Here is a 12216-nt window from a genome sequence, read left to right on the forward strand (position 1 = left end):
AATTGAATAAATTATAAATTTATAAATTGTAAATTAGAATACTCCCTTTTTTCTGGTTAACAAACTGACCAATCTCATTCTATTACATGGAATATTCAAACACTAGTGCATGGGCTCTCTTTGGCAATTTTCACAGGATTACAAACTGAGAGGACAGGGCAAGGCTGTCCTCACATATAAATTTAACTTTACTTCTGAATTCATAATTTTTAGATTGTTTAGCTGAAAGGCTAATCTCTAGATAACTGAGATGTTTCTTCTAATTAATGTTTTATGTAGAAAACTGTACTAGATATGAATACATAGAGAAAACATAGGTCCCTCCCACATGTGGACCTTAGAGATATATTTTGTGGGAAAAGGGAACACACACACACACACACACACACACACAGAAAGGACATAAGAAAATTCACAAAGATTGACAGATGCATTCAACCAACCCAGCACAACAGGCTTCCTCTCACAGATTTCAAATAAATCATTGTATGACCCCTATTTAAATAGATTTTCTCACAAAACATATCTTAAGCAATCAGTTTTTTAAAAATCTGTCATCTTAAACAATGATAAACCAGATGGAGAGTCCAAACACCTGTCACTTGAATGATTATATGAGAGATCTTCATTTTGTTCCCAACGGATATAAAACAGTTTACTACATAATCTGGCAAACAGATTGTGTTAATTGACACTTCAAGAGGTACAACTAAAGAATTATTTTCCACAATTAGTTGAATAAATTCTGAACTCAAAGCAAAGCATCGATACCCTTCTAATACCTGTAATCCCTGGAGTTCTGGGTATTAAGACATTCCATACTTACATCCACATTCAACTGTAGAATGGCTGCAGCAACGAATGCCAAAGCTGTCAGTATCATTCCAATAACCATTTTAGTAATAGGTCTGCAGAGGGATGAAGAAAAGAATCCGTGGGACATAAGACCATATGAATTGAATGGCCCATGAAAGGGTAGTTACACTTAACATGACAACAGGTTTTGCCTAGGTTTCATCAGAAAAAAGTGAATCCTCCACACCAGTCAAACAATCCTAAAAACTCTTTCTGTTTCAGCCAGATTTCTCCGACCTCCTGCTTTAAAAAGCAGAGGCATTAGATATCATCATCATTAGATATCTGTTCTACTGTAGCTTACCATGGTCCAGCAAATCTGAGTTTGTTCAAAAGATTACACTTTATTGAAAATTACAATAGGTCAATATAGTTAAATCATTTAATACCAAATATATATTTTTTACAATAACTTATTTCAAATGGCTTCCTTTAGCCTCCTAAAACACAGACTTTTCAACTGCTCTAGAACATAGATGTTGAATGTATGTGTTTATATACATGCATGAGGGGGAGCTATGCCTAGTTCTCTAACCAAAGAGGATATTTCTCCAAACTACCCTTCCTCCCATTACTTATATTTCTGTGTAGGATAGAATCTCTGAGACATATACATTGTTATAATTGTTTTTGATATTGTTGCTCCTATTAATGCTGTTGTATTGAAAGGTAGTCTGGCATATTGGATAGGTCAGACTTTGAGTCAGAAATGAGTTCACCTATGATGCACAGTAGCTGGGAGAGCATGGCAAGTCACTATAAGTTCCCTATTGTCAATACTTAAAGTTGCCCACACAAATTGGCACCCTCCCCCCTTTATTCCAATTATGTTATCTAATGTTATGCTCTATCATAAATTGCCATCCCTCTTTATATTACAATATATTACCAGTGATAGTAAAATGGTAACTTAACATGGGCTGGAGCTTACAGGTCCCCTTTAACACATTTCCAGCTTCTTTCATGAATTGGTCATGAAAAATGGCAATCTCACATATAGAAAGATGTGGGGAAGAAAGAAAAGACTTTCAAAGTAAATGAATAACTATCTCTCTTTGATAAGGAGAAAAATCTAGCACATAACCCCATTCTGGGAAGATTCTTCCTTTTTTTTTTTTTTTTTGCAAGGCAATGGGGTTAAGTGGCTTGCCCAAGGCCACACAGCTAGGTAATTATTAAGTGTCTGAGGTCAGATTTGAACTCAGGTACTCCTGACTCCAGGGCTGGTGTTCTATCCACTGAGCCACCTAACTGCCCCAAGATTTTTCCTTTTTAAGGAAAGAAACTGCTGAGAAACTGGCTAGAGAAAATTGTACACCACTGGAATTCAAGTTGTACACCCTTAAATTTTTTCCCTTTAACAAGTCTAGAACCCACAACTGAAGCTGCTTCAGTCTTAGATGGTATGCTTAGTTTGAGAATTTTCTTCAGTTTGCTTTTGCCAGAGGCTGGTTATGTACAAGGAAACTGCTCTATATGAACACACTTTCTCTCAGTCTTTGACAAATAGAAAAAATGAATTGTTTAGTTGAGGATACACTGTGATCATAAGATGATATATAAAAAGCTCTTTAACAACTTTAAAGAGCTATATAAATGCTGGCTAGTGTTGTTATAAATACTTTTATGTTCACGGTCTAAATAAAAAGGCATAAAGGAAATGCAATAAAGCTTTCTTAGTTCTGTTATTTTTGTGTTAGGGCAATTCTGGGAGTGTAATCATGTAACTCCTGGGAAATGAAAAAGAGCATTAGTGCTGGAAGGAATGATTATTTTATTCCTTTCCCTTAATTTTATAGATAATAAGTTATAGAAAAATGGAGTGACTTGCCTAAGGATATATAACTAGAAAATCAATTGTTTGGGGGATTCCTCAGAATCATTGAGCCCCAAAATTGAAAGATCTTCATACAGCAGAGAAACTTGATGAGTCAGAAAATGAAGTAAGAACTCATACTTATAAACAATGCTTCAAATATTATATGATCAGGAATTATCCTCATTTTCATATATGACCACCTTGCAGACAGTCCCCTTGTCTTAAAAATAACTTCCCCTGCAAATTTCACGAGATAAAAGATCTAGAGCTCAGAGAGACTTTTAAAGGACCAACCCTATATGTTATACATGAAGAAAATGGGACTGAGAAAGTGAGATAGAATCTGAACCTAGGTTCCATTGATTTCAAGTCCAGCACTCTCCACTTTACAAGTCTCTTGTTATTTCTGGACGCTGGAATTTCTTTTAAGAAAGAACAAAACTGTTTTCTTTAGTTAAAGATAATAAATGAAAATAATCCCCAGAAGAGCTATTATAAATTATAATCTGTTAGCAAATCTTGATAGGAATGAGAGAGAGGAGAACAGAGGAGACACTATAGGGAAGGAGCCCAAAGATTAATTTTTCCTGTTTCTTGATTTTGCTTTGCGTTAATCATGCAAGCATTCTAGCAGAAGAGCTATGCTGATTTTTCTTCTTTGACTTTGTAAATTTGGATGCATTTTTTTCTATTTCCAATTCCCAATTCATAGATGAAAACAAACAAAAAAACACTCTACAGAATAAAGAATTTTACTATTGCAAAACACATCACCCTGTATGAACTTTGGGAGGAACATTTCTTCCTGGAAACTAAGGCCAAAAGGACCTTCTGGGGAGAGGTGCAAGAAAAACTTACTGTAAGTTGATTCTGTACGTCTTCATTAGTGGATAGATGACAAAGTCAAATGTTGGGATGAGAATGAGTATCAAGAAGGGATTCAATAGCTGTGACACCAGATAAGAAGAATGAGTGACAAGCCCATATTCAGAGACATTCAGATAATTAGAGGCTCTTTGTAAGCTTCTTTCAACCCCTGGTAAACTAGGACGAGAGAAGACACTAGATTGACTAGAAAGAATTATAACAAGTCATTTTGAGAAGAAAGATTTGTAAGAGAAAGAAAAAGATAACTGAAGAGAAACTGTCCTATATCTGTCTGAATGGCCTCTTGGAGTCTTGCTCCTTTTAAGTAAAAAACCATTACATTCTGCTATTTGGAGATGAATAAAAGAGAGAATCTAACCATTTCCCTGTATGGTCAATTCTCTGATATTTTGAGACTAGAGAATAATTAAGAATTAACTTCTATTTTTAAATTTTATATATACCTTCTTTCCTATGGGGAGGGGTTTTTAGCATTTTTCACCCATAGCCATGTAATATTTCAGACTTTATGAGTCAAACCCATAGCTGCAATAAACTGTCACTGTTGCCCCCCACCCCCCCCAAAAAAATCACTGGGCTTAGATTAGATCTTTCTTTTGCACTGATTTTCCCCCCTACTACCTGCCACTCCCTTCAACTTAATCTGCTGTTTGAATAGGGGCAAGTACATTCCTTTAAACTTCCATGATCTCCTTAGCACCAGACTGGGCCCATGCAAATCACCCTGGGAGCTTCCTATAGCAAGACTGAAATGGAATGCTAAAACCCACATTTATAAAAATCTTCTCTCTGAACCTTATCTTCCTACTCTAAACTTACCAAGTGTCACTTAATTTGGGTAAATTTAGTAAATTTAGAGAGGACAAGATGGTAGAACTCCATGGTAGCAGTATAGATTCTTACCTGAAGCTGATCAGGCTTGATTACAAAAAATCCCTGAAATAGAATGAAACAGCTAATTAGGTTATTTCCAAACCAATAACATTAGGATATGCTTAGTCACTTAAAAATCTATATCATACAGTACCAACCAGACACTTCCAATAGAATGCCAGTGTTATTTTAATCTTTACACATCTCAAACAGTATATATACTCTTCCCTTCCCCTAATTGGACCCTTCTTCCTAACTTTCTTAATGTTTATCCTTTTTCGTAGAAGACCATGACATCAGGGAGATGATGCCATGATAAGCACATGAATTAGATTTGAGTGAGGAGTGCTGTGCTAAGTCACCAGCTTCACTTTCTCCTCCAGCGTCATCTGGGTCCAGTGACCAGATATGAATCAGGATAACTGGAGATGACCCAGGATGCCAGGCATTCAACATTAAAGTGACTTGCCCAAGGTCACAGAGCTAGTGACTGAGTTCAAATTTGAACTTAGGTCCTCCTGATTTCAGGGCTGGTACTCTACCAACTGTGCCATCTAGCTGCTTTCCTGTTACTATTAAAGGCATCATCATCTTATAACCACCCACATTTTTTAAATCAGTGCCTTCTTTTAGAAATCTCACATATCAAATTGGTATCCAGATTTTATCATTTCTATATAAACATCATCGATAGGTCTTTTAGTCCCTACTCACACAGTTGTCTTTCTAGTTTAGAAATTTAGGAATCTAATAAGATTGCCAGGACTATGGCAATAGCGTCCTATTTATTCTGGCCTGCTTCAAGACTCTCTATACTGATTTTCCAAAAGGAAAAGGCTGATCATGTCATCCCTTTGTTCACTAAACTTCAGTGGTTCCCTGTTACCTCTACAATCAAGTATAAACTCTTCTACTTCACATTTAAAGCATTTCACAACCTAGTGCCTTCTTATCTTTCCATTTTTTTTATTTTTTGTTCTTCTTGCACTCTGCAGAGTTCAGTCATATTGGCCTACCAGATTGAACACTCCATCTCCTGGCTTCATGCCTTTTCACTGACTACCCCCAGACCTGGAATGTTTTCCTTCTTTACCTCCAACTCTTGGAATCTGGTTTTCTTAAGACTCAGTTCAAGTCCTACCTCGGCTAGTCCTTCCATCTGCTCTTACATCCTTTCCCAAAATTCCTTTGCATTCATTTTACATATATCTGTATATGCTTAACTTTTGTATTCATTTCCTCCATTATTACATTCATTGAGAGGCAGAAATAATTTCACTGTTGACTTGGTATCCCCAACATGTCAAGACATCTCATGGAAGACATTGAATTCTCATTAATTAAATGGAGAAAGAACTCAAATTGTATTTAAAGATACAAATCAATATTTCTTCTCTATTCCTTTTGTATTTGAATGTGGCAGTAAGAATCTTTGATGTAGGAAGATAATGTTGATGTTGGAATCATAAGGAAAGCACTACTGAATCTCAATTAAAAAATTATTAAGCTTCATTAAAAATCAACTAGACATGGAACATCTAGGTAGTACAGTGGATAGAGTACTGGCTTTAGAGTCAGGGGGACCTAAGTTCAAATTCAGTCTCAGACACTTGATGCTCATTAGCTTTGTGACCTTGGGAAGTCATTTAACTCCATTGCCTCACATAAACCAAAAAAAAAAGTAACTAGGCAGTGTAATGGATAGAATTCTAGATTTAGAATTAGGAAGACATGAATTTGAAACATATCTCAAATTCTTATTAACTGTGTGATCCCAGGACATAACTTCACTGGGCTTTATTTTCCTCATATGTAAAATGGGAATAACAAATAGTACCTACCTTATAAGATTGTTGTGAAGATCAAATAAAATATATAAAGTAATTTCTACATCTTAAGACCTTATATAAATGCTAGTATTATAAAATACCTATTACTAAATGTTTGTGTTGTGCAGAGCACTGTACATAGAAGCAGAGGGATATAACAAGTTTGCATAATAAAAGGTTTTTACCTTGCTGAATATCATAATATAAATATTACAGTATGACACATACAGTACAAGGGATTAGCACTGATCAGTGTGAATGGAACCAAGAAAAGTTTATGAATGGGACAAGAGAGTTCTGAACTTTTTCCAGTCAGAAGAAGCAATTTCTGATTTAACTTAACTATTAATAAACACATAGCTTCTCCAAGGGTCTATCTTCTGTCATTGTACCACTAAGATTGCTTCTGAGACCATTACAGTATTATATTTTGCAGACATTTCTGTTATAAATACATGATCCTAGAGATAAGCTGAATGACATGGGTTAATAGACTTCTATTTTCAAGGAAAATAGTTGAATTAATCTGCTTAAATATTTCTAAGTGAGGGGAAATTCACTTTAAGTAAACAAACAACATATTGAGTACTCAGAACTGTGCTGACTGCTTTGGATTTAAATTATAGCTCCCAATCCCCCCCCAAATCCAATATCACTGGAAAGACATGAATGAGACAGGTAACAACACAATATACAATAAGATGAAATATCAAAATGAGTCAAGAAAACATTCAAATTGACTTCAGGATGCATTGCCATAGTGTATGGGGAAAAAAATTAGATTAAGAGTAAGGAGAAATAGGCTCCAGTGCTATTAGTGGATCTTACTAACTATGTGACTTTGATAAGTCACTTTATCTTATTGGGTCTTTTTCCTCATCTCTAAATAATAGAACAAGACTAGATTATCTTCCAGGACCACTGCTTCCCCTTAACTTCCCTTTATTTTTCCTCCATGAAAAGCACAGGTAGGACTATTAAACTACTTAAACTGTTTGCCACAAACCCTGAGATGGAATGAGATTGGGATAGAAATATTTCCCTCCTATTAAATCCAGAAGAATAAAGACTTGATGTGTATCCAGGTCAGAGCCATAGACAGCAGCTGTGCCTTCTTAATGAGGGACAGAGATAACCTAAAATAGGGGAGTTCATATAGGGTAGTAGTGGAAGAAAAGATTAAATAGGTAAACTAGAGGCTATCCTCCTATTGAGGAACTGCCAAACAAATTGTAGAAAATGAATGTATTAGAATATCATTGTCATAAGAAATAATGAAATCATTTCAGAGGAAAATGGAAAGACTTATGAACTTATGCAGAGTGAAGTGAGAACTAGAACAATGTGTGAGGTGATAACAATATTATAGAGAAAAACAACTTAGAAAACTTTAGTACTCTAACAAATTTTGAGTTCAAGAGAATGAAGATAAAATATGTCACCTGCTCCTGAGAGGTAATGAATTTTTTATTTTCAGGCATGATTTAATGTAGAGATTTGTTTTGCTGGACTATGATATGTATTGAGGGGCGGTAAAGGGATCAGATTTCTTAAAAATATGTATTACATGAAAAATAAAAATAACAATTTTTTAAATGGATAGAAAAGTTCATAGAATAAGTATTGAGAATTGACTACTCACCATATTGCCATTCAACGTGGTCGCTTGCAGAGTCCACCGAGAGCCCTAGGGCAGAGAGATGCCGACGTGAGAACTTTCATCCACTGTGGGGAGAAAGCACAAGCTTCATGGAGACAAACAGAATGGGGAGGGTATCAGTCCCTCATTCCACGAACGTCTCCCAGCTTCTCCTCTTTCTCCTCCCCTCACTTTCCCATATGTCTTCCTGGGCCTCTTCCTTAGCTTATTTTTCCCTTTTAATTAGAAATTGTACTTCCCTCATAGGTAGGAAGAATCTTTTCCTTTCTAAAAATCATTGAGAGTGAAAGGAAAGGATATCTTAGAGGGAAAAGTGGGGCTTAAGCAAAGCAAAAGATGTTAAGGGCACTTGTGGTAAAGGATGCAGGTCCGTGGGATTGGGTGAATGCTTCATCTCATTTTCTTCCTTTGATAGTATTCAAAACCTGGTCAAATGACTGTCATCTGAAAAGTTAGCACTAGGTTCCTATGAAGAAATTAGGCACTCTGATCTTCTAGGGAAAGTGCTAGATTGGGTTTAAGATGTTGGAATGCTCTTCAAGGTTCAGTCAAAGACTTATAGATGAATCTCCAGCATAAAATTTCCATTTTTAATACCTCACTTTGCTCATCTAGCTATTATAAAGGGCATACAATCATTGCCAAAGACTTTTTCAAGGTGCTGGTCCACATCACTAACATTTAGAGCTGAAAAGGATCTTGGAGTCCATCTAGTCCAACTCCCTCATTTTGTCAGATGGGGAAACTAAGGGTCAGGAACGTTAAATGTTTTATTCAGGGTCATGTAGGCACTAAGTGTAGGAGTCAGAATTTGAACCTACATCCTCTCATTCTGTCCTCTTTCCATTGTATCTTGTTGCCTACCTCAATAATCAATTAAAGCATCCAGTTAAGCCCAAACCCTAGACTTCCAACTGCATTACACCTCTCCTCTTTTTTTTTTAGGTTTTTTGCAAGGCAAATGGGGTTAAGTGGCTTTCCCAAGGCCACACAGTTAGGTAATTATTAAGTGTCTGAGACCAGATTTAAACCCAGGTACTCCTGACTTCAGGGCCCGTGCTTTATCCACTGCACCACCTAGCCACTCCTCTCTTTTTCTTTTTAAAGTCCTTCATTCACCTAGATTTCTCATGCTCCACTATAGGACTAAGACAAGGGTTATTTCTAGAGAAAATTCTGTGGGAATATATGGGGACTAATTTATTTCAATATTTTGTATATTATTTTCTCTGCTTCATCAGAATGATTCCATTCCCTATCCTTCTCCTCTAATAGAGAGTGGCCCAAAGTTACTAAGGATAACCCAAGTTAGGCTAAGGGCTAGGCAGTTCTTTTATCCCAAACAAGAAACACAATAACTCCCCAATAGCTGGATAAAATAGTTTCTGATATTCTCCTGACTTATTTTTAGGGCTGTCACCAGAGATAAGAAGACAATTAGTAAACTGAGGAAATTATAATGTCATGCCTGGTCTTCACAGAAAGGAGAAGATAGAAGTAAGAACTAAGTGCTATACTGGCTTCCCCTCAATTCTGTCAATTTGGGAAATCTACTCCAACTTTTGAAGACCTCAACTCTCTCCCCATGACAAAAATAGGAAGGAAACCTAGTAAGAGTAAAGTCTAAGCACAGGCCCTAGAGTCAGAAAGATCTGAGTTCAAATCTGGCCTCAGACACTTAATAATTGCCTAACTGTTGTGACCTTGGGCAAGTCACTTTTAACCCCATTGCCTTAAAATAAACATTTTTAAAAAATTTTTTTAAAAAGAGTGATGTCTAGACAGAAATCACTTTCAAAAACTTTCTTACCTGTTGATGGAAAAGAGCCCAGAACATTGGTAATGGGATATATAGGAATAGTACACGGGTCAATGCTTTTGCCTCCAAGATGAGCTGATTCTGTAGAAAATAAAAGAAAGAAGAAAACTGAGCTTCTTAAAGCTCCACTTGAGGAACTTATATCCAGAGCACAAGAACTAGGAAGTACTAAAAGAACGGGATCAAATTTCTATTCAGAAAAACTAAGTTGGGCATTTGGAACAACTCTGGCAATGGAAGGTGGGGGGAGTATATAAGTCTATGTGATCTCCTCTGGAAATCCTTTTAAACAGGAAGAACTCTTTGCTTCTGGTGAGGTGAGGGACAATCCTATGAAGAAATCCAGGAAGAAATGAACCAAGATGATTTGGATTTTTCTATAGTTCTAATACTCTACATGCAGGTCACAATGATTAGAGAAGTCCTTCAGGCATTGGGTCACATCATCATACACTAGCCATATAAATTGTCAAATACCAACTCCATCATTCTAACTTGTCTTATTTGATTTACACTAAATTATCATGGGGGAAGGGTGGGAAAAATTGTGGGACAGGAGGACATATAAAGAATGATGGCAACAGAAAGCCCTGGGAGTTGCTTCCATAACACATTATTTATTAGCACCAGAAAAGAGCTTCTGAGTTGAAGAACAGAGGAAGTTCAGCTCTCATGATATAATCTTCACTCATGGTAGACAACTTAAGCCTACAATCCTGACTCACTGGATATGCTTCAGCTGCCCAATCCAACCAATGCTCTCTTTTTGGAATATCAGTGGAGCGGTTCTTCAGACGGTTTAAAATAGCAAACTGGGAAAAAGCAGAGTATCATGAGTAGAGACCCACCCCTTATATACCCTTCCTCCCGAGATCATGCATTTATCTCTATGATTTTTTTTGATTCATCTATATTATCTCTGTTTCCTTTGGTCAGATTTGTCATAGAATTTTAGAATCTTCCAGGAATTATTATGTCTATCGCTTAAGCAGAGATGTAAAACCAACTTTAACTTGGCAAAAAAAAAAAGGATAGCTAGAAACAATCCCCAAACATAATGAGGTTAAAGGTAAAATATGTGATAATGTTTACTGTTCTTTGACCCTGATACTGAGTGACAGCATGTAGAAGATAAAGAGTGAATTTGGAAAATTGTTATTCAAATCACACTGGCAGGGTCATCTTGGACAAGTCACAACCTTTCAGAACTCTAGGCTAATCTCTAAGACTATAAATTGAAGAGAGTTGAGGTTCTGTTTTGATGGAGGGAATTTCCTTACCAGGAATATGAACCAAGCAAGCCAATATAATTATTACCTTTCAATTTAAAATTGGGGAGGGGGGGAAGGACTTTTAAAAACATAGTAACTCACCCACATACATTTGCAGACTTTAAATATGATATCTCCTTCTGGAGGAATTATTTTATACATCTTACTTCCAAATGAGAATACAACTGAAAAGGAACACATGGAATTTCTCAGAATTATTGGAAGAGCAGAAATTGAGGTAGATAGGTACATACATGCCACATGTGAAACAAAAAACACATTAAGACACTTCCATTAGTTCTAGATACCCATTCTGCTCATTTACTTTTGGTGCATCTAAGTAGGAATCTAGCATGCTCTCTTGAAAAGGACTTGGTTTTTAATCCCTTAATTTGAATTCATATCCATTTTGAGCCAAAGTTATAGTTCTTAAGTTCCTCAGACAGACATGAGTTTTTATAGTATTATATTATGTAAGAAAAACAAAATGATAAAAGTAATAGCAACTCAGATTTATACAACATCCCAAAGTTCAAGTGTTCTGATGCTGAGGGATTTATTCTTTCCCACTGACATTTATGTAGTATCTGTAATATTGACTTTATACCTAAGGCTGAGTATATTGAGTAAAAACATGTTAGGGAGATTCTATACAAATGAATTATATGGACCCCAGAAATTCAACTTATTTTGATCCTGTTGCTTTTACTTATTGAAAGAAAAGAGCTTCCTAAACTGTAAAGTCCTATAATTACTTATTTAGTTTTTTATTTCCCCTCAATTACATGTGAAAACAATTTTAACATCAATTTTTTAGGGGTTTTTTTTGCAAGGCAAACAAGGTTAAGTGGCTTACCCAAGGCCACACAGCTAGGTAATTATTAAGTGTCTGAGACTGGATTTGAACCCAGGTACTCCTGACTCCAGGGCCGGTGCTTTATCCACTACACCACCTAGCTGCCCTTAGCATCAATTTTTAAAAATATGTGTACCAAATTCTCTCCCTCCGATACTCTACCTCATTCAGAAGGCAAGCAATTTGATAAAGGTTATACATGAAAAAACATTGACCAACCCCCTCCAATAACAAAAAAATGGAGAAAAATAAGAAAAAAAAGTTACTTCAATCTATATTCCAATGCAATCTTTTTCTGGGGACGGATAGCATTTTTTCATCATTTAAGTCCTTAGAGTTGTCTTGA

The 12216-nt window shown here is 36.1% G+C and overlaps 1 protein-coding gene across 3 annotated transcripts in view; it reads right to left on the reverse strand.

Annotated features, from left to right (window-relative positions):
• Positions 1–12216, reverse strand: part of LOC141507188 (solute carrier family 15 member 2-like) — a 103171-nt gene that overhangs the window by 36159 nt on the left and 54796 nt on the right. For all 3 annotated transcript variants that reach the window (XM_074214620.1, XM_074214621.1, XM_074214619.1), the window contains 7 exons: positions 11117–11199; positions 10469–10555; positions 9735–9824; positions 7907–7951; positions 4466–4498; positions 3533–3621; positions 827–908 (listed from right to left, as the gene is read on the reverse strand). In XM_074214620.1, coding sequence (XP_074070721.1) covers positions 827–908; positions 3533–3621; positions 4466–4498; positions 7907–7951; positions 9735–9824; positions 10469–10555; positions 11117–11199 — 509 coding nt within the window. The remainder of the gene's footprint in view (positions 1–826; positions 909–3532; positions 3622–4465; positions 4499–7906; positions 7952–9734; positions 9825–10468; positions 10556–11116; positions 11200–12216) is intronic.

The sequence above is a fragment of the Macrotis lagotis genome, chromosome 1 (genome assembly GCF_037893015.1).
Source record: "Macrotis lagotis isolate mMagLag1 chromosome 1, bilby.v1.9.chrom.fasta, whole genome shotgun sequence".
Classification (NCBI taxonomy): domain Eukaryota; kingdom Metazoa; phylum Chordata; class Mammalia; order Peramelemorphia; family Peramelidae; genus Macrotis; species Macrotis lagotis.